The 27,262-nt window shown below is 40.0% G+C and overlaps 1 protein-coding gene across 1 annotated transcript; it reads right to left on the reverse strand.

Annotated features, from left to right (window-relative positions):
• Nucleotides 1-1,885: 1,885 nt before the first annotated feature.
• On the reverse strand, nucleotides 1,886-27,071 carry LOC149289054 (E3 ubiquitin-protein ligase RNFT2-like). The gene is made up of 9 exons (XM_089491079.1): nucleotides 26,998-27,071; nucleotides 25,801-26,312; nucleotides 24,747-24,823; nucleotides 23,478-23,578; nucleotides 20,460-20,613; nucleotides 11,279-11,428; nucleotides 9,793-9,858; nucleotides 4,191-4,292; nucleotides 1,886-2,020 (listed from the first exon to the last, which is right to left on the reverse strand). Exons 1-9 carry the CDS (start codon nucleotides 27,069-27,071, stop codon nucleotides 1,886-1,888), a joined length of 1,371 nt encoding a protein of 456 aa, XP_089347205.1.
• Nucleotides 27,072-27,262: the final 191 nt, after the last annotated feature.

Raw genomic sequence — 27,262 nt, forward strand, 5'->3', positions numbered from 1 at the left:
TTCGGTCACTGCAAAATGACACAGTAGAAACAGGTCATTTAAGATTTTCTTTGGGTGGTAGGCTGAACCTTTTGACCACCATCTCCACTTGAAGTCTTCACTGGGTCCCTCTTCAAGGGGACCCTAGAAGATCCAGCTCTCCTAAGACTTCAGTGTGAGAGGAAAGGATGGGGCTGCAGGCTCCAGAAGACGAAGAATTGAGGCCCTGGTAACCACTGTGGTCTTATACTCTAGAGCACCTTGTTCCTGGTTATTCACCAACAAATAAGAAGCATGAGGCACACAAAAAAACCCCAAACCTTCTAGACTGCAAATGGAAAAATGAGACAAACAGCAATACATTTTATCTGTTAATGAATCAGTTCCAAAATAAATATTTTTAAGATTGCAGTCTATAGGGGTTGCTATATCTCTGGCACCGAGTTCAGCCCAATGTGTGTTCAACTAAAAGTCAACTGCAGCAAATTAAAAGCATTGCACTTTGAATTTTAAGATTTGAAAGTATAGAGAAAGCCTATAAAACAGAGATCCAAACAGAGGTGATGTGTTGAGGGTAAAGAGCACTGTTTTTATTTGTAAGCAACAGTGTGAGAATTTTTTTTTAACAAGAAAAATAACACCTGCAGATAGTAGCCTGTGTGAAATATACCAGACTATGTGACTACTAATATTACACTTTGCCAAACATATCACTACAGAATCGCATGCAATGCCCTGTGCCCATTGGTCAGGGTCATCTCTCTAAAATGTTTATGCTGATCAAATTATTAACTATTGTAATTAATTTTGGTGATTTGTTAATATAAGGAATGTAATGTAGACCGGCAATGAAAAAAAACATGAAATACATACTTGAGCTTGACTTTGATCAATTTTTGATCAAGCTTTTTTTTCTTTTTATTGTGAGTTGAGACCAAAGGAACAGCATTTTACACAGTTCTGGACAGTGACATATGGAAGAAAAGTAGGTGGGTCTAAAGACCACCTTATATAAAGAGAAAATAGAGCTTTTGTTGAAAGTTCTTCAGAAATCTTGAATAAAGAATCCCAGAACATTCTCAGAGTAGAACAATAATGATAATCCAACCCTTTTGTAAATATATACACACACACTGATCAACCACAACCTCATGGCCACTGACAGGTGAAGTGAATAACACTGATAATCTTGTTATCATGGCACCTGTCAGTGGATGGGATATATTAGGCAGCAAGTGAATATTTAATCCTCAAAGATGTTAGAAGCAGGAAAAATGTAAAAGCATAAGGATCTGACTTTTGACAAGGGCCAAATTGTGATGGCTAGACGACTGGGTCAGAGAATCTCCAAAACTGCAGCTCTTGTGGGGTATGTTCCTGGTCTGTAGTGCCTATCAAAAGAGGTCCAAGGAATGAAAAGCGGTGAACCAGCAACAGAGTCGTGGGTGGCAAAGGCTGGCCCATGTGGTCAAATCCAACAGACGAGCTACTTTAGCTCAAATTGCGGAAAACAAAAATCCTGTCCACTGAAGAAAGTGCCTACAATGGGCACGAATGCATAAGAACTGGACCACTGAGCAATGGGAGAAGGTGGCCTGGTGTGATGAATCACATTTTCTTGTACATCACGTGGATGGCCGGTTGCGTGTGCGTCTCTTACGTGAAGAACACATGGCACCAGGATGCATACATGGATGCCCCACCTAGCAACTTACAGGACTTAAAGGATCTGCTGCCAACATCTTGGTACCAGATACCACAGCACACCTTCAGAGGTCTAGTAGAGTCCATGCCTCGATGGGTCAGGGCTGTTTTGGCGGCAAATGGGGGACACAACACAATATTAGGCAGGTGGTTATAATGTTACGGCTGATCGGTGTATATGTATAGCGCCAGCCACTTCAGCTCAGTACACCTGGAAATGGGCAGAAGTGGAGCCATCTTTCCACAAACGGAGCACTTCCACGGCAACAGAACGACAGAGGGGACATGTTCTCTCTCTGTCGAACCAAAGACACAAGCACTCCTCGCAGAAAACATGCTGAGTGAAAGAAAGAAAAAAAAAAAAAAAAAGGAAAAGTGGTCAGTAATACTGCAAACAGCATTAATCATTTTGACCATTGTGAAGCTTATACCAACAAGAAAAACAATTATTGGTTATTACAATAAGTCGTAGATGTTAATGAGCACATTTTTGTCAGATCTGTTACTGCAAGAAATTCTCAACACTGGTTTCTAATGATTGTTATGAAAACTCCTACTGTTTACAAACAGGTAGGCTGTGTTTCTCAGTGAAATAATACCACACAAATACTTGTACTGCTGCCAGAATTTTTTGTCTGCAATTAAGTTTGGTGCAGTATTTCTCCGTTGAATAAGAGACCACCAAAAATGTGGATATTTACCCGGATGGATACATTTGCTCAAAATCATCCCTCAAAATCAACTTGGACTTGCTTCCTAAGGAATGTAATGATTCTACCTCTAAAATGTTCGAAACAGCCATGTGCATGTATGTATAATTGAGACTAGGGCTGCAACAACTAATTGATAAAATCGATAATGAAAATCGTTGCCATCTAATTTCATTATCGATTAGTTGAATCGATTTTTATCGATTATATAATCCGTCTCAGTGACTCACAGCAGCAGCTCCTACTTACCAGTCCCTCCCTGTAATCACTGTGACAACTGGCCCCGCCCCTTCCTTCTGCCAGAACCACATGGCTGTGACACTCATCTAACTGTAAGTATAAAATTAATATTTGGACTACTGAAAGTTAGGGGAGGTGGGGGTTAATTTAGGGGCAGTTATGGTTAATAGGGTGTTTAGGGTTAATTTAGGGGCAGTTATGGTTAATGGGGTGTTTAGGGGCAGCTATGGTTAATGGGGTGTTTAGGGTTAATTTAGCAGCAGCTGTGGTTAATGGGGTGTTTGGGGTTAATTTGAGGCAGTTGTGGTTAATGGTGTGTTTAGGGTTAATTTAGGGGATGCTGTGGTTGATGGGGTCTTTAGGGTTAATTTAGGGGATGCTGTGGTTAATGGGGTGTTCAGGGTTAATTTAGGGTAGTTGTTTTGATGGGGTATTTAGAGTTAATTTAGGGGTAGTTATGGTAATGGGGTGTTTAGGATTAAATGATGAGGACTGAGGGTTAATTTAGTGCTGTGAACGGGTCTGTGACTATGAGGGGACTATGAGATATCTGGGGGGGTATAAGGCATATCTGGGGAGGACGGAGTGACATATCTGGGGGTATAAGGCATATACGGTATATAAGGCATATGTGGGGAGGGCAGTGTGGCATGTCTGGGGAGGACGGAGTGGTGTATAAGGCATATCTGGGGCCACAGTGGCATATCTGGGGGTAGAGTGGAGTGGCATATCTGGGGAGGGCAGCGTGGCATGTCTGGGGAGGATGGAGTGGTGTATCAGGGGGTATAAGGCGTATCAGGCACAGTGGCATATGTGGGAGGCAGCGTGGAGCGGCATATGTGGGAGGCAGCGTGGAGCGGCATATGTGGGAGGCAGCGTGGAGCGGCATATGTGGGAGGCAGCGTGGAGCGGCATATGTGGGAGGCAGCGTGTTTGTATTTAACATCATTTGTTTATTAAATTATTTTAAATAAATGAAAAATGTACATTCATTTTTTTATCCGATTAATCGAAAAAATAATCGGCCAACTAATCGATTATGAAAATAATCGTTAATTGCAGCCCTAATTGAGACTTCCTTCACATGGACCTAAAGTGGCCCTGTAAACTAAAACACACAGTTTATATTTTTGTATTTAAAGTTCAGCATATTGTTAGTTTTGAGCTCTCATTCATATTTATTCCATGTCAACGTACTTAATAACGATCATTCTGTTATTATACTTTTAATCTGCAGGCACTCACTTATGGAAATGAGGACAGTATGGTATTGTTGTTCTACCTGCCATGATTCTACTGAAACCCTATATTTTGAGAAGAGCACTGTATGCAGCCCCACTAATAAATATGCCTGTTCAGGAATATGTTTTTTACCATATGTATATCTTTTTATATATAAAGAAAAAAATAAAGGGTTGCATTTCCAGGAAGACACAGGGGCCACACTATGACCCACTGCACCAGGTAACTATACAATCCCAGGCACCCCATTGCCAAAGCTCAGGGACTTAGTTGAGGTTTTCTTTAAAGAAACACAATACATTGATCACAACCTACCTGACAAATAAGTATCAACGGATCTTTGAAATCTGCTTGGCAAATAGCACAGATGTCGCCTGCTTCACTGCACTGCTGGTTAGTGGCACGGACCCCATACTTCTGTACACAGACGATACGGTTAAAAAAAAACAAAAAAAAACACACAAAACAAACCTCCTTCATTATTTATTTATATAGCCCCATTACACAAAGTATAGTTCAAGGCATTAAGGTATGGAAAACACGTGAAAACATGCTTGAGCACTCAGATAAAGTCAAAAGGTTAAATCAATACAGTATCTTTAGACATGAGCCTTATCAGAAAAAGGCATTATGCAGCATAAAACGGTTGTGACATAATTTAACACTTATTCCATTATCACTGTAATGGTAAACAACATATATGATCTAATTACATAATAGAAAAACATTCACAATATAGATAAATGGTTAAAGATCCTAGATCTGACATATATACTGGAAACCTATTGTCAACTTAAAGGGGAACTTCCACCACGCTTGTTATCACTAATATCATATTTAAAATAAGTTATTACTAAATATATATTACATTATTAAAATATTGTGCTGCTTTCTAGTTCTTGCAACAAAATTGCAAATGGCTGGGACAACAGAGCCACATCCTCACTCGATATGCAGCACCAGCAGCAGGTCAGGTGCAGCAGCATGCAGCCAGTGGCTGGATATGCCCAGCCATACTTTTACTGAACGTAAATACATAGCATGTAGACGCAAATATCCAGCCATTGGCAACATTTACGTCATCAAGCTTCTGCTGGCCTTAACCCCTTGAGGACAGTTGTTTTTTTTATTTTTGTACCCTTAGTGACAATAGCGGTTTTAACATTTCAGTGGTGCTCGTGTTTAGCTGTAATTTTCTTCTCTCTCATTTAGTGCACCAACATAAATTATATATATTTCTAGGACAAGAATGGCTTTCTTTAGAAACCATTATTTTGATCATATCATCTAATTTACTGTAAGAATATATATAAAATACACTGAGAAATTGGAAAAAAATACCCCAAAACACTTTTTATGACTTTTATTTGAAAAATCCTTATTCAAGCTAATGAAAAACCTGCTACATAGATTCTACTATTTGTCCCGAGTTTAGAAATACCTAATGGTTTTATGGTTTTTTTGTTTGAAAGTTATAAAGCAAGTAGCATATTGCCATTTCAAAATCATTTTTTTCATAACTGGTCATTCTGCCCCATGTCCTATTTGGGACATCTTTGAAGCCAGTGATATCACCCCTGCATAGGTTTGCCAGGTTGTTTGAGGGCTAAAGGGCCAGATTTGGGAGGAATTTTGACATCTAGTCATTCTGCCTCCATGTCCTATCTGGCTAAATTGGATTGGCCAGATTCAAAGATGTCCCGATCAAACCATATATTTTTGGAAATGGCCATTTAAAATGCTAATATTTTAACTCTTTCCATGCCAGGATTTTTGTGAAGATACAGCACTAATTTTAGGACTTGCTCATCACTACATTTTTTATTTTTATTTATTTACATTTTTGGACTTTGTTTTACATGTTACCACATTTTTATTTATTTTTTGTATTTTTTTAAAATTGTATTAATCACATTGTGATTAATACTAGGCTACCTTGATTTGCATGGTTGGCTGCAGTACATGACCAAGCAATATATGACCATATAGTGTGGCAGAATCCCCAATATTTATGCCTTAGACAGGTGTTTTTTTTTTTTTTTAATTGTATTCACTGGGCATGTGCTGAATTCTTGCTTTGTTTTGCGTACTTACTAGTCATTATTATTGTAGCAGCAACCTGAGAGGCTGAATTTTTCCACCTCTAACGTAAACAATTCAATTGCAAAACAAGCTGAAATCTTTGATGAGGGAAAAAAACAAAACAAGAAAACTCACCATAACCTGGTTGCATAAATGTGCACACTCTCTTATAACTGGGGCTGTGTTCAGAATTAACCAATTACATTCAAACTGTTAAATAGAAGTCATTACATACCTGCCATCATTTAAAGTGACTCTGATTAATCACAAATAAAGTTCAGCTGCTCTAGTAGGATTTACCTGACATTTGCTTAGTTGCATCTCAGAGCAAAAGCCATGGCCCGCAGAGAGCTTCAAAGCATCTCATTGTTGAAAGATATCAGTCAGAAGAAGCGTACAAAAGAATTTCCAAAGCATTAGATATACCATGGAACACAGTGAAGTGGAGAAAATATGGCATAACAGAGACATTACCAAAAACTGGACGTCCCTCCAAAATTGATGAAAAGACGAGAAGAAAACTGGTCAGGGAGGCTTACAAGAGGCCTACTGCAACATTAAAGAAACTGCAGGAATGTCTGGCAAGCAGAGGCGTATATAGGGTATGGCAGCCATGGCACGTGCCATGGGCGCCATCTCAAGGGGGGCGCCGGTGAGCGGCTTTTAAATGCCGTTTTTTTTTTGATGCGGAGGAGAGAGAGGGGCGCCTAGAAACCGCTCGGCGCCCCTCATTCTCCTCCACGAGCCCTCTACCCCCGTCCCGGTGCCGGCATTTCATGCAGAGCGCCGCAATATGCTGGCATATTGGGACGCTCAGCATGAAATGCCGGCACCAGCGAGCGGCTTTTAAACACTGATGCGGAGGAGAGAGAGGGGCGCCTAGCAACCGCTCGGCGCCCCTCGTTCTCCCCCGCATCAAAAAAAAGAAGCCAGCGTTTAAAAGCCGCTCGCTGGTGCAGGAAGACAGCAGCATCGTGCTCCCGTCGCTGGACTTCAAGGTGAGAGAGGGGGAGGGGGGATATATAGTGGGTAGGGGGAGGGAGAGGGGTTAGAAATTGATAGGGGAGGGAGAGGGGGTAGATATAAGTAAAGAGTGTGCATTAATGTGTGGATGCATTGAGTGAATGAGAGAGAGCATGAGTTAATATGTGAATGTATTGTCTGAATGAGGGAGAGCATGAGTTAATGTGTGGATGAGTTGTCTGAATGAGGGAGAGCATGAGTTAATGTGTTGATGCATTAAGCGAATGAGGGAGAGCATGAGTTAATGTGTGGATGAGTTGTCTGAATGAGGGAGAGCATGAGTTAATGTGTGGATGCATTGAGAGCATTAGTTAATGTGTGGATGAATTGTCTGAATGAGTGAGAGCATGAGTTAATGTGTTGATGCATTAAGTGAATGAGGGAGAGCATGAGTTAATGTGTGGATGAATTGTCTGAATGAGGGAGAGCATGAGTTAATGTGTGGATGCATTGAGTGAATGAGGGAGAGCATGAGTTAATGTGTGGATGCATTGAGTGAATGAGGGAGAGCATGAGTTAATGTGTGGATGAATTGTCTGAATGAGGGAGAGCATGAGTTAATGTGTGGATGCATTGAGTGTTTGTGTATCATAGATGTATAATTGTGGAAGGGCAAAGATGGCACTAGCAGGAGGTTTGAGCCTTGGGGACCAAGATGGCACAGGCAGGGTGTATATGGGACAAAGTTGACTTGTGCTGGGCTATTTGGGGACAAAGATTGCAAATCTTATGTGTGTAATCTGGGTGCTGGTCCGGTTCTATGTGGGCAGTGTGGACGCCAGGGCTGGCTTTGGGCTGTGCAACCTGTGATCTATGCCTGTAATTTAGGGGGTTTTAAATATACCTTTAATGCCGTGTTTTTATGAGAATTCTAATTGATCTTTACCTGCAAAGCTGGGTTTTTGTGTTATTCTGTAGATCCATATCTGCTATGCTATGTTTCCATACATTATTTATGTGTACCTGCAAATACAGGGTTAATATGTCTTATTCAGTTGATCTATACCTGCGATGCTACATTTCATATATTTATTGTATACCTGCAAATACAGGACTTGTATGTCTGATTCTGTTTATTTGATATATACCTTCAGTGCTGAGATCACAAGTGAATTTCAATTGATCTGGGTTTGTGTGTTGATCTATACCCGCTATCGGCAGCAGGGACTAATATTTATATATATGTGGGCAGCAGGGGCTAGTAAATGGGTTTTAGATATTTGGACAGGGGCGCAATTTCAGTGCTTGCCATAGGTGCTATTTTCAGTAGATACGCCTCTGCTGGCAAGTACTGGCTGTGTGCTACACGTGACAACAATCTCCCGTATTCTTCATAGGAATGGGCTATGGGGTAGGGTGGCAAGACGGAAGCCTTCTCTTACAAAGAAAAACATCCATGGCTGGCTGAAGTTTGCAAAAGCAAATGGGAAAATGTGTTATGGTCTGATGAAACCAAGGTTGAATATTTTGGCCTTAATTCCAAAAGGTATGTTTGGCACAAAAACACTACTCCTCATCACCCACCATACCCACAGTGAAGCAGGGGGCTGTTTTTCTTCAGCTGGAACCAGGGCCTTAGTCAGGGTGGATGGAATTATGAACAGTTCCCAATACCAGGCAATTTTGGCAAAAAACCTTCAGGCGTCCGTCATGATGATGAAGTTCACCTTTCAACACGACAACGACCCAAAGCACGCATCCAAATCCACAAAAGCATGGCTTCACCAGAAGAAGATTAACATTTTGAAATGGTCAGAATCCAGACCTGAATCCAATTGAACATCTGTGGGGTGATCTGAAGAGGGCTGTGCACAGGAGATGTCCTCACAATCTGACAGATTTGGAGTGCTTTTACAAAGAAGAGTGGGCATATATTGCCATGTCACAGTGTGCCATGCTAATAGACTCCTACCCAAAAACACTGATTGCTGTGATAAAATCAAAAGGTGCTTCTCCAAAGAATTAGTTTAAGGGTGTGCACACTTATGCAACCAGGTCATTGTAAGTTTTTGGGTTTTTTTTTGTTGTTTTCCCCCTCAAAGACTTCAGCTTGTTTTGCAATTGAATTGTTCACATTATAGGTCACATTAAAGGTGGAAAAAGTTCTGACATGATTTATCTTTGTCTCATTCTTTAAAATCACAAGAACCTTGCACGGGTATGTAGACTTTTTATATTCACTGCATACATTTGTAAAAAGATAATAGAGCAACTACTCTACCTTTTTATTGCTTCATATACGGATATGGCCCTTCTTCCATGAGAATTCTTTGGTCATCCCCTAAGCTACAGAAATAGCCTCTACAAAGGGAACCAGTAACCACAAACTTTAATTTTAAACTCTCACTAAAAACCCACCTGTTCAAAGGAGCACACAATCTATCCTCTTAACACTGCCAACTTCTCCTCTTTTGCGATCTTGGTGCCATGGATCTCTCCCTATGACCCTCTTCCACACAAGCAGTCCCTCCACCTTCCGTTTCAGTCCCATCAACCAAACAGTTTGTACACTCACGAGAGCAGAGGTCTCTCCTTCTCTAACAGGAGGTCTTAATGTGTGTTAATGTTAATTTTGTACGTGGCCAGTTCTAATATTATTAGTTTTCCCTCTACCTCTATTGCATAGTGCTATGTATTGTTCTGACACTCTCTAAATGATTACAATGTAATGCAAATGACATTGTGAATAGTTCAGATCATCACACTTTATATAATTTGTTTAAATTTAAGGAAAAAGAAAAAAAAAAAAAAAAAAAAAAAGACTGTAGCATGGACATTTTCATACATAGCATGCATGTTACTGGATATTTACCTGAGGGCGGCAGAGAATCCTCAACGCCTTTCTTAAGCCTCCTATGCGACCACAGATATCAAAGGACTGGGAAAAGAGATAAAACTTGATTATTCAAACACATAGTATCTTTTACAAAACAAGTATAATTAATATTGCCTTTTTATATCAAAACATTCCTTCTCAAGGCTCTAGAAAATTAGTAAAATGACTTTCAGCTAATGTAATTAACCCCTTCATATTCTCAATAACTAAACTTATTTGGTTAGTTTTTCTACATCTACAGAAACAATATATTGATTAGTTTCACAGTTGGTTCCTTTCTTACAGTCAAAGAGGAAGGGTGAATACAATTCTAAATAGCCAATGTCTCCCAATTTCTTTTGAGGGACCAGTGAAGCAAATGACACTAACAAGGTTGATGCTACCTGGTGTCAATTCAGTTCAGTGAAAAATCCAAGTAATTAACACAAGTATTAAGGGCAAGCATGTGAATGCTTCAGATGCATTTCTCCCTACAGGCTGGGTTTAGCAATTAAACCAGAAGCAGTCAATCACTGGTAGCATGAAACATACATTGTAGTGCATGGAAAAGCCATGCAAAATTGTATCTTCAAAGAAAAACTAAGCCTGAAATAGTAGACATATGCAAAAGAGCAAAAAATGATTGACAAATTTCATTTTTGGCCCATTCCTTTTCGGACAACTAATTCTGTTTCCTGCCCATTTGTTCGTACAAAAATCAGTGCCCACACTCGCTCTGTCACACTCTCTGACTGTCTCTCTACCATCTCCACCGAACGTTTCTGTGTCTCCCAGCTCTAATACTTCTCTAGCACCCACATAATATTCTTGTTCTTCTCTCTTCTGTCTTTATCTCCACAGACATGACCTCCCAGTGAACTTCCCAGAGTTTCCATGACATCCTACAATTGTCAGAGGTGATGTCACTGGAAGTTTTCGCCATTTTTAGAAAAGTTCACATAAGCAAAATGGCAGAGCTTCCAGCACACCCACTCTCCTGATCCTCCAATCGGGGGAGAAGAAGTCACTGGAAGCACTGTCATTTTTGCAGAGAAAAGAAGGCAGAAAGTGAGAGAGAAAACTGGCAGAAACCAGGGGAAAGAAGGCAGAAGTGAGAAGAACAAAAAAGATGAAGAAGATGCTAGAGAAGAAACGGTCAGCAGAGAAGGTAGTGACAGATTCAGAGAAAGAAAGTAAATGAAGAATGAGAGTGTGAGTGAACGAGCCCACAAACTTTCTGTACAAATTGACAAAATACGCAAATTTCATTACATTTGAACAAATCTGACTGCATAAGTCTCTAAAATAGCATACATCACAAAAAGTTAAGAAACGACATTACATTCTAACTCTTGGATAACGTGAAAGTGAATATATCTGAAGCAATTACAGCAAATGGCTGCAAACTTATTATTTATTTATTTTTCACACTTCTTCCAAAACCTGGCTTTTCATAATCTGCTAACATTCTAAACAAGCTCACCTTACACAGACTGTACACAATGATAAGGACACCACCTAAAAAGTAGGAGCTTGATGGATCATCCCCCATAATGTATTTATACCAAAGCTGGATGGGCACCAAGGAGCGGATCAGCTGGCTGAGCTCTTCAATTAACAGGTAAAACTTGCCCTGTGGAGACGTTACAGTTAATACCCGAGAGATGTACACAAGTTAAAATATAGGCTTTCATTACCTTATTTGCTGTTAACAATATATTCAGAATTTGCAATAAGAAGCAACAGTGCTATGGGTTCCTAAGTAAAGCATCTGAAAGCTTAGTTATGCCATACAAATGTTTTTCATCCTCTTTGCAACAATAGCCAGTAACATCAGTTTCTCCAAACCAACATATTCTAGAAATTAAAGGTATTTGGTAGGAAACCACTACATTATTAGGGATAAACTGGTAGGGGTGTACGGCATTACATTGCAGGCAGAAAATTGCGACAGGGCTGAAATGATCACGTTAAACCATCATATACACTGTCTTAGTGATAGCTAAGAGGTTACATATACAAGTGGCACTAACTGAGGGTCTGTACTGGCTAACGTGACACAGTACACTAAGTATACTCACTGTATTGCCAGGATGGAGCACTCTTTAACAAAGCAAAGGTAAGCAATCAGGAGTAGGGCTCCAAATTTTATAAAAAGTATATGTAAAACAAACAAAAACATGGGAGGGGACAAAAAAAGTGACCTTGGGGAGATAGCAGATTTCGACCGTAACATAGGATCCGTGTTACAATTTCCTACTGTAATAGGATTCTAATGTAATTCAGACAGAGGTATCCGAATTGCACGAAATGTCCTGACTACACCTTCGGTGGATATTACAGCTGAAAAAATATAAATATGAATAACATAAAAATGGAATAGTCAATAAAACAACAAAACATTAAAACAACACAAGTGATAGATGGTGTGCAGCACCAGATTCAGTTACGGTTTTATTTTACATGTTACAGAACCCCTGTAAGTCAGTAACATTGGGTTACAGGGATGAGATGGATAAAGGATCCCACTACAACCATTTGAAATATAGATGGGAAATATAGTTCTTCAGTTTTTTTTGTTTTTTTTATCAGTCACTTATATATTCCACAAATGTTTAAAGATCTATATCTAAAAAGGCTAAATAAAATGTGCTCTCTATAAAAAGGTATTTTTAATGCAACCTATGCAAACACAGATACACAGCACTTTGTAACATACCAGGTTTACAAACATAGATGATCATCCCCCCAATTTTCCCATTGTAAGAGTGCCTTGAAACATAAACCGAATGGTTAAAATACAGGTCTTTAGCATTTGGAATTTTGCAAGGTTTTATGCTCTTGGGTGAAATATTTCTAACTCCCGGAGAGGCCGGCACTCTAGAGAATACACAGCCATGCCGTTATTAATGCTTGTTGCTAAGGGAGCTGTAAAGTAATTAACTTTTTAGTTAAGGCACAAATGTCAGATTTTCTGTAAGCCAAATGGAGGAAGAAAAAAAACCCCAAAACTATTAAACGGATTTTTAATAGATTAAAACAATTTCCGGAAGAAAAAAAAATAAATGCCCCTAGTGTTTAACACTTTTAAAATTTGGCATTCCCTCTACCACTACTTTGAGTCCAAGTCCAAGAGTCCAATGCGCTCTTCTGGATTTGTGTCGGTATATAAAACATTACCGCATTCTGATTATATGTTATAGCTATGGACTGTTATTGCATATTGTATCATGGTAATCAATGACTACTGTTTGTGCTTGACAAATCTCTCCTGAAAGAATAAACCCACTGGATTGGTACAAGGAAAAAAATAAATAAATAAATAAATCGCAATGTCCAAAAAAATGCTATCGCGCAGAGTACAGTACTGCATATACTGCTGGGCTACAGATGAAAAGACCATAGCGTGTGTTACACTGATTAAGGGCTCAGAAATAGATTAGAGCCTTCTTAGACCGTTTAATACCCCAAGGACAATGCAAGACGAGGATTGTGTGTTGTGTGTTTGCGCCAGTGTTTAGAGGCTAGGGGGAGGGAAGAAGGTGAGATCATGCTGCATGTCTTGTGTTTTACAATCCCGCTGCTAGGAATAAGTCGCATTGCTCAGAGCTTCGGCATTTTCATGATCTCATAGCCCTCCAGTGGGCTGTGAATGAGTTCACATTCTCATCTGCTTAAAGCACTTCGTTTTGTTTTGATTTTCTCCTCTGTACTCTATGGGTGTGAAACTAATTAAAAAGAAAAAAAAACACAGATCGTGGATAAACACATTTACTTATACAGGAAACATTAAAAATTAGATCGAGTACATGGACTAGATGTCTGTGTTGTCATTTTTTGAGCAACTTAGATTATTAAAGGTTTGTTAGGGACAGCAAAAAATATAAATTTTTATTTATTTTTTTATAAAGGACTACTAAATTATTTTGCCATTTATAACGATTCTTCTAAATGCCTTCTTTAATGGCATTTAAAAAATATATAATGTATGTGTCTAGGTGTATAATTTGCCCAGACCTCTGTTTACTAGACATATCTGAGAATGAGCACATTTAGATTGTGAGCTTTTGTGGACAGGGCTATCAGTAAACCTATTGCAAAGCACTGTAAACACTTACTGGTGCTAAGTGAAAGGCAATACTAAATATACAATAAAAAAAGTGGGGAAGCCACCAATGGAATCTCTTTGTGTAAAGTAGGTGATTTAGTCAAAGGGTGCAGTTGGCTGATAGCACCATACTTGATCAGTTATTTTAGATTTAAGGAAAGGTACGACTTAAAACGTACGGTTCGTGGGGAACAGCATGATATTACTGTACAGATATACTGCAGAAATGCAATGTAAGCAGAAGATCCATGAAAGCAACCGCCCAGCGAAGGAATCCTTAATTCAATGGAATTAATGATAGATTGCGGGTTAAATGAGGGCAAGCACACCGAAATATCTGAAGTTAATGTAAATGCATTAAGGAGTGTAATGTCTTGGGATACCACCACTATGGAGCTGGATAAATCCCAGCTCACATAAATCATACTCACACCTAGAGCTGAAGGGCTTAAATCAGCACCAATTCACTGAGCACTTTGGTTACCATCATAATTAGGCACCATTAGATAGCTTATTGTATTTAGCTAGTTATCTCCTGACTCTCTGGCTCCCTCTGTTGGATTTAACGTGATCATTCTGACTTTTCCCCCTGTACATCTCAATATATCATCCTATTGTGTATGAGGAAAACAACACTGTAGCTTAATACAGATGCTCACTATACAGTAGTATAGGATTGCATGCATACGTAAAAGAAGAAACAACAAAAAAACATATCAAAATGTAACGCATATACGCAAAGTTGGCAACCTTAGGTCTAGGGCAGCACCCAAAAAAAATATACAATTGCCAAAGCAAACCTTGATCATGGCCAGATTATAAAAAAATGACCTTCTTGTTACATAATGTCCCCCCTACAAATGAATGGATGATTCTGCAGAATCCTCCATATGCATTTTCCTCATTTCCTGTCTCCCAGCTTTTTTCTAAGTAGGAGGTGAACACATGTCAAAAAACACATGTCCTTCAGTATACTTAAGCTTTAGCACTGGCCTGGTGAACGCTGGGAACTAGAGTCTATTTAGACCAGGGGTTGACACATTTGTTTTGAATCTAGGAGCCAGCTAAAAAAGTTAGGAGCCAGGATTTTTTTTTTTTTAAAGTAACAAAGTTTTATTTTCAACGACAAAAATTATTGATGTCCGAAGGGAATTCCCCCCTCTCTCCCTTAAATATAGGTCCACTTTCCTCGAATCCCTATTTTCTTTAAATACTTACAATTTCGCTTTTCTTTTTTCCCCCACTCTCCTCCGATGTGACGATCCTCTCCCCGTCATAAGGAACTCTTCTGTGAGCCCTGCCCCCTTGAGCATCACGTCTTGAAATGGGCGGGACAAAGAGCCTCACTGAGGCATTGCCACTCAGCAGCACGGTGTGTGCAAGCTGGCGCCTAAAGAAATGAAAGCGGCCAGCATGCACACACGGCGGTCTTACCACCTCAGGTTGCGGCCGCACCACGTGAACGTTGGTCTGCCAGCCCACCTGGTGGGTGGTAAGACCGCCGTGTGTGCATGGCGGCCGCTTTAATTTTATTAGGCGGCCGGCTTGCACACACCACGCTGCACCAGTCCGGCCTTGCTCACACGGGCTGCACACTGAAGTCCGGCGGGCCGCACGTTATTAATTTTTCTCAAAGTTTTTTCTTCTGCTCTATGTTTTTCACCCAATTTATTCATTACATTATTTTAAATAAACAAAAAAATTTCATTTTTTTTATCCGATTAATCGGAAAAAAATATAGCCAGCCAACTAATCGATTATGAAAATAATAGTTAGTTGCAGCCAAAGTAAAGTTCTCTCTTGTACATTGACCTGCCAAACCTCACTTCCAGCACACCTATCACAACTCACTCTCATTACTCCTATCACACCTCACTCTAATCATACCTCATTCCAATCACACACCACTCCTACGACCCCCAGCCAGCACATCTAATGCCAATTAGCCACCACACATCCCATCTCCCTCCGATCACACCCAGCCAGCACACAACATAACACACTCCTATCACACCCAGGCATCACATATCAGGCCCATCATACCCAGCTATTACACATTACACCTCACTCCCAGACAGCTTCTTTCTTCCTCTCCTTCTTCTTACCTTGAGCAGAGCTAGAAACTCCAGAAGATGCAAAACGGGGCGGGCCAGGAGCGGAAAGGAAGGGGCGTGTCAAGACAGACACACTCGGGGGAGCAGCTAGGAGGATGAGAGAGATGGTAGATGGCAAGATAGTCTCTCCCCTGTCTCTCTATTGGTGCTGGCTGCTGCAGGGCAAGCTCCGCCATCAAGCACCCAATCAGTGGCAAGAATCATCAGAGCATGAAGGAGGAAAGCTGTAGCTAAAGTTTTTCAAGATTGCATACAAAGTACTCACAGAGTACCATAGCCTGCATTCTCCTTTAGCGGGCTGTCGGGGCAAGTAAAACTCAAATAATTTGCCAGGCGGGGTGGGGGTTGATTGTGAAGGCTCCATAGGACAGTGGTGCAAAAGTATTAAAACGCAATAATTATATAAAAAAAAAAGACCTTAGAGGTCTTCCTCAAAGCCAGCTGAGGTGAAAAAATATGCGTAGACAATTAACTATCCCGGTAGCAGCCTCAACGGTATTAATTACATCCTTCATTTAGAGCAGGGGTCTCTAAACTACAGCCCTCTAGCTGTTGCAGGACTACATTTCCCATAATACTCTACTAGAATTATAGCTGAAAGAGCAGTATGGGAGAAGTAGCCCTGCAACAGCTGGATGGCCACAGTTTGGAGACCCCTGATTTACAGAAACACACAGCCTTCTCAAAAAAAAATGGACAGTACTGCTGTAAAGAAACGATAAATGGGCTGTTCCTCATCTAAATATGTCCTCTGATTTACTATGCAAGTAAATGTAAACACTTTGTATGCCCTCTTAAAAAATAAAAATGAAGGAAAATCTGAAAAGAGATTAAATGGACACTGGCGTGACTCATGCACCGACACCAATGAAGAATACATATGAAGGGCTGAGCTGTCCACAGGGCCTTTCACAGGGGATATTTACCCCCACGGGTTTACAAATGGAGGGGATATTTATGGGAAGATTGATGCACACTTAACCAAACTGACATAAAGTCAAACACATTGACCAGCCTCCCTCAGACAAACTGTCAAAAACTACTGACCACCATAAGCACAACCAACGTTAACTAAACACACGGGCTACTTTGAGTTAGACTGACACAAGCTCATACTGACTTCTCTCAGCCACACTTGCTTACATTCATACACACATACAACTCTCAAACTAATCAGACAAATGCAGGCAGTGTCCTCAGAAAGAACGCAATCCAAACACATACATTACACATCTCAACCACACACCAATCTCAGTTTCAAAACCCCCTACCTTTGTTGGCCCAATTTCTGGTACTGAGGTCAATGTATAATCAGTCAGCTGTATTACCGTATTTTATGCCAAGGAGGCAGGAAGCATTGTACATATTTTTATTCTAAGTAGGTTTGTATCAGAGTTCTTTGATCAAGTTTGATTTTGAGATGAAGGTTTAGTGAATAGGCATAAAAAAGGTGCGGTATGTAAAATTACGAGTCATTTTTCTATATGCAAAATCTCACAGCAGGTTTGCAGCCAAACACTAAGTGATCATCATCATCATCATCATCATTTCCATCAGTGCAAATGAAGATGTACCAGTGGAAACAATTGCTGTGCAAACAAAACACCGTCAGCTGGCAGTTCTGCTGAAGACTACTTATTAATCAAAACGTTGGCTAAAGGAATACCAAAACCACCATGCAGAAACCTGGAAGCTTTCAGTATTTAATCATCAAAGAGCATCTGTGACTGTACTGGGCTCTCAGCTAGTGGCACCCAATAAACTGGTATTGTGTTCAAGTGCCGACCAGATGTGTTTGTGTGGCTAAAATGAATGTACCCCTATTATTTCCCTACTAAATCGACTGACTAGTAATTCAATGAGCCATCTCCTCCCGGTGTGAATATACCCTCTGAGTTCCAATAAGTTGAGACTTCCAACCCCAGCAGCCCATAGCCAGCTAAAAGTCTCTGTGTCCGCATGTGGGTCAACAGATGCAGATAAGGTTTCCTTTCAACGGTCTCTCCCAAAGGAATGACAAGCTGAATTACAATATCAGTTTGAAACAGAGGTTCACGTGGCGCGTGAGCTTAATTATGCTTTGGCCAATTCATATAACCAAAACCTCTCATTTATATTATGTTTATATATTTGTTGCCAACTTTATTAGGGTGAGAAGCGCAGACAGTATTTTGTTTTTTATAAGTATACAATAAAAAAACCAAAAAAACAGAAGCAACAAGGCGAACATAGACACTGTACTACATTTGTAAACATATTAAAAACAAAGAAATTTGTACATTGACAGATATGAATTCTGATTACAATGTATAGGCATTAAAATACTAATTAAATATTGAGGTTCCAAATCAAAGTATTTTTGCAGTAACTGAAACAAACAGGGTAGTAACTAGTCCATATATATCGCATAAAGAGAAAGTCTATAACCCTATCATGAGACCATCAATGCACAAAAGTGAGATGTACTCACTTTTGTTGCCAATGTTTAGACATTAATGTCTATGTGTTTAGTTATTTTGAGGGGACAGCAAATTTACACTGTTATACAGGCTGTACACTCACTACTTTACATTGTAGCAGAGTGTCAATTCTTCAGTGTTGTCACATGAAAAGATACAATAACATATTTACAAAAATTTGAGGGGTGTACTCACTTTTGTGAGATACTGTACATATTTATGTTCTAAAGAACTATACCTTTTCTATTTGTTGGAAGTGGGAGAAACTTAGTTTTCCATTCTCTTCCCTCTGATCTCCCTGTACTGGTCACACTGTGATCAGTAAGCATGGCTCTCTTCTCCTCAAATGACCTTCGGGTGAGTGCAAGCATTGAAACCTGCCAGAAATGGAATGCTCGTGCCGACAGGAGAGAATCCTGCTACTGCAAAAAAGTGTGACACACAGGCAGATCCTAAAGGGCATCTTGGCACAAAGGGGTGTTAAGAGGTTAAAGCACAGAGCACAACAGGTTTGTCTTCTAGCTTTAAGGTCTAGTAGGTTGAGAAGCTCGAGGTTCTCCAAGAGCTCCCTGGTTTGGTCCACTTGTGTACTCATGCTGGGCCAGGAAGCAAACTGAGAATCAGCTATAGACAACCCAATACATCATTTTTATGTTGTTTTCGCCACATAACTATAGGAAGCACACGGTTTCGGTTCCTCAGGTTTCGAGAAAACAAAAAAACCCTTGCCCCATCAACCTATTTGCAACTTTCTCTCCTACATAGCATTTCCCTCATTAGTTTTCTCTCAGGCTTAACTCTATTATTGCTGACTGGAAGGGGCTGAAATGTGACAGCTTCCCTTTCACGAGGAGGAGGGGAATGGTGAAGAAACTCTCATATCAAGTCATTATTACTATGTGCAATGACACAATGCTTAGTTATCTGATGTGGCGCACAGTTGAGAGTTAATAAAAACGCCCATCACTGGAGCTTTAATCCTGGGCCGATTTAATCTTAAAAAGCGGAATCCTTCATATGAGACAAAGCCGCAGTGGGAAACTGGGGTACCTTCCCTCCCTATCATCTCCTAGCATGATGACAAGGATTAATGACTGCTCCCATTTGTTGGCAGGCGGGGGGGCTGCGGAGCGACTCTGAACCTTTTGCGATGAAGCAATTTATCTCAGGAGAGATCATTCCTGTCTCTTCAGCATACTAATTTGCTCCAAAAACTAAAAGAAAAAAAAATAAACGCAGAAGAAAAAAAGAAGGAGGGTGGTTCATCTTGGAGAAGGGCCAGGGACAAATGAAGAGATGCCTGGCTGCATTCCTGCAATGGCAGAAGTTAATTGATCTGCCTGTGGCACTTGTCTGCCATTGATAAGATGGGAATTGCAGATCAGAACAGAACTCCTTGAACTTTACTGGGGCATGATTAGTTTACTTCATAAGTAATGTTTCTATTAAAATGAACACATTTCCAACATTCTGAAAGACGAAACCTCAATTCCAAATCAGGATCTTTCTTAGCTTTTTTACAGACATTTACTAATATTTGGTGAACCTGAAAAATGTGGAGCACTCTCCTCCCCAAAAGAGATAAATCTCCCACAGGATCAAAAGCTAGTCTGGGCAGTATAGAACAAGACACAAAATCAATCCCTTAACAGGCCACTGAAGAAGTAAATACCTTTAATATGCAACATAGTACATGAAACACTATAATTTTCTTTTGAACTACTCTTTATAAATAAGGCCCATTCTAAATAACCTCCTTAATTATGGTATATTGCCTTTTGTTACAAGATGCGGACTGTGTAGTCTTGACCTCATCTCTAGGTTTTCAGAAACCAGGCTTTTTAAATACATAATGTATCTCTTTAAACAGGTATTATTTAAAAAAAAAAATTTTCTAAAATGAAACTATATAGTTGCTATAAAAGAAAAACAAACATACATAAAAGTATATAAAACTCATCTATTAAAATAACAATGACTTACCTTTGATTTAACAGCTAGGACAATTCTCGGGAGGTTGAGGATCAGACATTTCAGAGATACTGTGATGTACTTCAGAACGAAGTCTGATATGCCCACAATCCAAATGAGTTCAAAGAAGTCCAGGCCCTCAAGGTTGGGCTTGAGAAAAATAAGACTGCAAAATAATAAAAAATGCATAAAGATTTAGAGCAGCAATAAAAGAATAACATTGTACAATTGGGCTTTGCTTCCTTAAAACGGACCACACACATACACATTATATATATATATATATATATATATATATATATATATATATATATATATATATATATATATATACACACACACACACACATACACACACACACACAAAGCAATTTTAATTTGCTGCTTATTGGCCCATGTTACCATTTCTAAACCAAGTATCTGTCATTGATTCTGAGATTAACAAACCATGCAAGCTCCCAAGACATAGCTATATGACATAGTGTACCAGTTACCAAAAAGCAAAGACTCAAGGACATTCAAACCCATGTTCTTAATAACTCTCTTCTGACCTTTGACTGAAAAACAATATTTATACACCAGTGACACTCTGTGGCTGTGTCCTACTCTGAGCTTATTCTTGATTAATATCCCCAAACTGATGTCAGAATGTAACCATCAGCAAATATAGTTGAAAGTAAAACCTAGCAAAGAAAAACAAAACAAAACCAAAACAATGAGAGAGTGAATGGAAGATACTCACACCACAGTGGACAAAATGAAAACCTAAAATGCAAAAGCAAATAATTTAAGAAAGCAAATCAAACTAAAAATGGAGGGAAAGGTATATCGGTTTGTATAGCAGTTGAATGCATACAAATAAAACATAAATATGGCCATGAATTAACCCCTTCAATCCCAGGGGTTTTTGGTACCTCAAAGCCCAGAGCAATTTTGCCATTTTTTGTGTATGTCGGTTTAGCGATTATTCTCCTTTCCTGTGAATAGTGTACCCATGTAAACTATATATTGTTTTTTCAAGGAGAGATAGAGCTTTCATTTGATACCATAGTTGGATGATTAGCTGGAAATTTAAAATGAGAAATTTAGTAAAAACTAGCAAAGATTAGAAAAATAAACTAATTTTTTTTTACATTTTCCCTCTGAATCCTCACAAAATTAGGTAAAGCGATGGAAAATCCCCTCCAAGTTTATCAATTCAGGTGTCCTGATTTCAGAAATACCTAATTTATATAGATTTTCCAGACTTTCCCAGCACCAGGGAGCATACTATTAGGTGTACAATTTTGTATAATTTTTATGCCTATGGCTTAACGGGTTTGGGGGTTGTGAACGGGGGCAGGAGGGTTATACTGGCTAGATGTTATGCTAGGGCAATGGGATGTAAGGTTTTTTTAAGAATTTTTTTTATTATCTTTTTTTATATCTTTTTTATTTTAATTTTAATACATTTTTTTTTTATTTTTTTCTACAGTAATGGTTAGAGGTCCTCCTAGGGACCGCCTGAACATGCCAGTGATGTCACAGTGACATCACAGCTCACATTATATTTTTTTTTAGTATTATTTATATTATTATTTTAATGATTTATTTAATATTTTTAAATGACTAACCGTTTTGTTTTTTTTTCCAGCTTTTCTGTTACAGGACGAGAGGGGGAGTGAGAGAGATGGTTTCTCACTCCCCTCCCCGCGATCCCCCTGCACCGATCACACTGTGATCTCTATGATCGCAGCGTCTCTGTGCCTCATCGGAGGGGATATCCTGTCCTCCGATGACCTTCCGGGTTACGTCAGCAGTGACGCAACCCGGAAGAGAATGCACGATCGGGCAGTTTACGTGTAACAGCTTACCGGCTTTCAAGCCGGAAGCTGTTACAGGCGATCGGACAGCAGAAAGCCAGCAAAGCCAGCTTCTGCTGTCAGTGGGGAGTCCAGGCTGTCAAACGACAGCCTGGTCTCCCGTGCAGCGGCAGGGATGTGTCCCTGACGCTGCACGAAGGGCTGGACGTACCGGGACGTCCATAGGGGTTTCTTAGTGGGCGTTTTTTGGACGCCCGGTACGTCTATAGGGGATTGAAGGGGTTAAAAAAACAAAACCAAAAACAGAAATATATACATCTTTTGTTTTGTTTTAATCATTTCAAATATATGCATGCCGACCTTATGTTAAAACCTGGTATTTGTGAAAAATGTAACTTTCCTATCAACATAGAATGCAAGCGCGGATAAAAAAACACTTGGCCTACATACCGTATTACTCGATTATAAGACGACCCTCATAAGACACCCCCTAAAATTTGAATATTAATTTAGAAAAAAATAGAAAAAGCCTGAATATAAGATCCTCCTCTCTGGCAGCCGGTGAACGTCCTCTGCTGCCGCTGGGGCTTCTATGACGGAGCACCGGAAGGTCATGTCACACTGGCGCTCCGTAACATGACCTTCCAGTGCTCAGTCATAGAAGCCCTGGCGGAAGTGTCGAGTAGCAGCATCGCACAGACGTTCACAGGCTGCCAAAGAGGAGGATCTAGGTCCCATGCATCGCTGTGGGGGATCTGGATCTTAGTCTTAAAGTTAGACCTCTATTTGAGGCTTAAGTATAAGACGACCTCGAATATAACCTTTTGCTCTGAAAAAACCCTCATCTTATATTCGAGCAAATATGGTAGACTTTATCTGGCTTTGGTCTTGTATTCAGGATATATGCCTACCCCATGCATGTTTTGTCTTTAGAATAACCAAAGCAGAGTCTGAACCCCTACAGAATACTAAAAAAGTTGATGTGCCACAAGTGATAGTATAGGTACTATAATTACCTAGTTAACAAATGGGAGCAGCAAAGCAGGGAAGGACTGCCCAATCTGACCCCTAGCTTTGCGACAGGGGCACTGTTGTCTACCTGGACCTGCAATCCTAGGCTAGAATACATTGCTGCTTGATGGCAGTTATGAAACATTAGGTGTAACCAGTGAGTCGACTATTAACTCTTCATTAACAAAAACCTGCTATAAAAGTTATATACACTCACCTATAGTACAGCTGCTGAGATCTGAAAGTGTAGAGAAGATACATTGTATTACCCATCAGGAATACCACAATCCAAAACACTACCAAGACAGAGCGCTTCTCCTAATCAGAGAAATATAAAAAAAGCAAACAGTCACTAACTTAACGTTGGGACATGGATCATCACTGTATACATGGAAACAATGATATATATGCCATCAATGCAAGCTTACGTCTAGGCTGATTGCTGGGTAAGGAAATCATTCACATAATAATCATAGTTAGACTTGTGCATTCATATTCATATATATACATATAACGAAGGTTGCGTTTTCGTTATTCAGCTCGAATACTGAAGAAAAACAGGGCGGCGGCAAAAGGTATACGAAGACACACAACACAAAGGATCTTCGTGTTCGTCTTCGTTGACTAACCTCCCTGGATCCTTCCCCATCAATTGGTTGACGCCAGAGGAGGCCCCTGCAGTCGGCCAATAGAGTCACTCGCATGGACCTTTAAGTCCTAACGGCGAACCTACGGATTTCCGCTCCCGTTAACCCCAGCGATGCTGCGTAGATAACAGGAGCGGAAATCTATAGGTTCGCCGTCAGGAGACCTTTAACATCTGACGGCGGAACTTGGCCTAGGGATACCATGGCCTCCTACTCCAAGAGTTAAAAGGTCTGTACGAGCAACTCAATTGGTCATCCGTACGGACCTTTAACTCTTGGAGTGGAGAGACCAGTGGTCTACCCCAGCCGAGTTTCATCACAGCATTTTAAGAGTCTGGACGAGCGACTCTATTGGTCGCCAGCAGGGGGCTCGTCTGCCATCAACCAACGAAGTGCAGGTGCACTTCATTGGTTAACGGGAGAGCAGGCACCTGCCGGCGACCTTTAAAATCCTGGCACCAAAGCTGCTGCGTAGTGCGTACGGCCCCGTATTAACCCCTTCTACAAAAAAAAACTCACAAAGAAAAAAACAAACACGAACAACGTACACAAATATTCGCCCAAACAAAACACAGGAAGGGGCGAATATTCGTGAAATACAAAGATTTTTTTCTCCACGAAGATGAAGAGTTGGCCGGCGCTCAAGTCTAGTCATGGAGCACAATCTTTTAGTGCATCATGGTCCGTGACGAATCACTGCTCTGCAAGACAACAAATTTCTCATTCATTCGATTTGTAAGTATTTATTTATTTTAAGGAAGGGACGGGATGGGAGAATGATTCCCATTAAGTGAAGTAATATATCTTTGAAATATAGCTCCAGGTATTCCATGCCTTACCTTCAGAGACACCTGGTGTTTCACAGAGGAATTAGCATAAGCAAAGGTACTGGCCATTCCGATGCACACAGCGATACCTGGAAGTGTGAAGGGAGGACAGCTTAGTAATCAAACATGTAAGCTGATCTGTAGATTGTAATAAGGAATCCTTAATTTAACTAAGGACTCCAGAACATAACTAAGCAACATGCTTGCCAAGATAATTGTGTTTCAGTTGTAAATAATAACGGTAGAATTGTTCTGTTATAAGGGGTATGCCACCAGAACAATGCAGACAGATCCACGAAGAACGCTTCTGCATTATTCTGGCCTGGTATAGTAGTTCCTCAACAGGGCAGAGCCTCTTCCCCATTCCTCCAATTGGGGGAGAAGGTGTGCACTGAGGCTCCATGCTATTGAGGTACTACTATGCCAGGCCAGAATAATGCAGATGGATTCACAAGAGAAGCATTCTTTGTGGATCTGTCTGCATTGGTCTGGTTACCCGGAGGTAACAGCCTCACCACTCATTGCTATGCCTTTGTGTGGAAGCACTAAAGGAGGCATGGATAATGCAGCATACCAAGAATGAAGAAGGAATACAGAAGAAGCAAAGAACGAGAAAAGGCATAACAAGAAGCAGAGAGTATGACAGAGCGTGTGAGAGAAAGCAAGAAAGCATGAGAGAGTGTGTAGTGAGAATGAGTGAGAGGGGCCGTGAGTGAAAAAAAACAAAGAAATTAAAATTCACAGCCCCCCTAGCTTTATTTTTGTTTGTTTTGTTGGGGTCCCTCCTCGTTTTCAGACATTTGTACAAATTAACGAAATCTGCAAATTTGGTTAAATGATAATTCATACGAATCTGAAGTCTAGTAACCTGTGTAAGTCTAGTTAAAATGTTTTCACAAGATGTTCAGAGGTAGTCATTTTGGTCAACATGTCTGGAATAAATTGGGTCAATTGAAAACTCTCTGTTCCACAGAAAGGTTCACGTTTACTGGTATTTATGGAGCACAAGTCTAAAAAGACAGATGCACAATAAGTTGAACTAAATCTCAATGTACCACTCACTTACCAAGCTTGTGCTCAAAGCAGACTTTGGCCAGTAGGATTAGAATGAATGGGAGTCCCTTCTGTAACCAGGAAATGATGGCCCTCAGCTCAGGAAGAGCTGGCGCTGGAGTACCAGGTTCATCACTGTTCTCCTCTCTGTGCCGTTCCCCAGCAGCTGTGTGCAGCAAAGAGGGCCGGGAATGAGGGTGCTGGAAATTATGCTGCTGGTGATGTGCAGGAGGCTGTGGCAGCTGCCGGTGGTGAGGATGATGATGGTGGTGGTGGTGGTTCATAAAGGGACTTGACTCTGAATGACCTCCTGTCTCTTCCCTAAGAGGAGGAGGCATCTGTATGAACACTTCACCAATTCCAGCAGAGGAGCCCAGGACTAAACCAGATTGAACAGTAATAGGGCCTGGCTGTAGACCTGTAAGACTTGAGAAGAGATGCTGGGAGGATGGGGTCTCTTGCTTCATTCCATTAAAGACTCCGTCATCCACGCTGGTATCAGAGCTCAAATTTTGGCTCCGGGTCCTGAAAAAAAGGCAACATATGGTTGTATAAACTTAAAAAAATGTGTGTATCTCTCAGAATGCAAAGGATTCTATAACATGTACTGAATGCACATATGTGCAAATGGGAACACTCCACTTTATATTATGGCTGAAGAGTGACCTAGATTGTCTCAAAAGCTTGCAAGCCATTATATGTCAGTTAGCCAATAAATCATCTTTACCAAATTTGCTTTTTCTCTTTATAAGGCTAAAGCGGTACAACTCTATATGTTTAAAACAAATATATTTTAAATTACGCCAATACAAAAAAAAAAAAAAAAAGTATAGAAGGACATTTATTCCTAACACTAAACACTAAAGGGAGTTTTTGTTATGTGACTGATGCCTACTCTCAACACCAAAGTTGTAATTCAGTTAAATAGAAATAAAAATATAAAAACAATTTTCTCTGCTCTATTATAACATGATAGGTTCCTTGCTGTGTGGCACATTTATTACTCTTACAAACCCAACAGCAAAATATTTTAATGTATATGTATTAAAGCTAAAGAAAATATAATCAGAGAACATCTCTCTAAAGAGATGTCATGCAGGGGTATCAATGTGTCCTTGCTTTACCCAAAAACAGCCAACACAAAAGCAATAATAATAAAAATTATAATACAAGCATTACAAGGATACATTGACTAAACCATTCAACATACCTCTCTGGAGGAGGATTGTCTGTGAGGCTACTATGTCGTCTCTGCATCGTCTTCAAGACCTTAAAACAATACATTTAATATGGGTACAGCAGAACGCAGGCTCCCGAATGCATGAATAATTTTCTGTAAAGAAATACAAGGCGTTATGAAATAATACTAAGTGAATCATTCACTCAATAAATGTATTCTAAAGAATTATTTTAAATGCATAGCACATGTTATTCAGTTTGGGATACTACACAAAAAGTACATAAAATTTTTTATT

This window comes from Sceloporus occidentalis, unplaced genomic scaffold, assembly GCF_023333645.1.
Source record: "Sceloporus occidentalis isolate IW3139 unplaced genomic scaffold, rSceOcc1.0.p SCAF_48, whole genome shotgun sequence".
Taxonomy (NCBI): Eukaryota; Metazoa; Chordata; class Lepidosauria; order Squamata; family Phrynosomatidae; genus Sceloporus; species Sceloporus occidentalis.

Bases quoted from the DNA above. Each gene is read 5' to 3' on its own strand.
- LOC149289054 (XM_089491079.1), bottom strand. From the start codon at position 27,071: ATGTATTGTTTTAAGGTCTTGAAGACGATGCAGAGACGACATAGTAGC. The intron at 20,614-23,477 runs GTGAGTGTATAT...ATTATTTTGCAG, and splicing joins TCTCAGCAGCTGTACTATAG to TCTTATTTTTCTCAAGCCCA. The intron at 4,293-9,792 runs GTAAATATCCAG...GTCTGTGTACAG, and splicing joins GGATTCTCTGCCGCCCTCAG to AAGTATGGGGTCCGTGCCAC.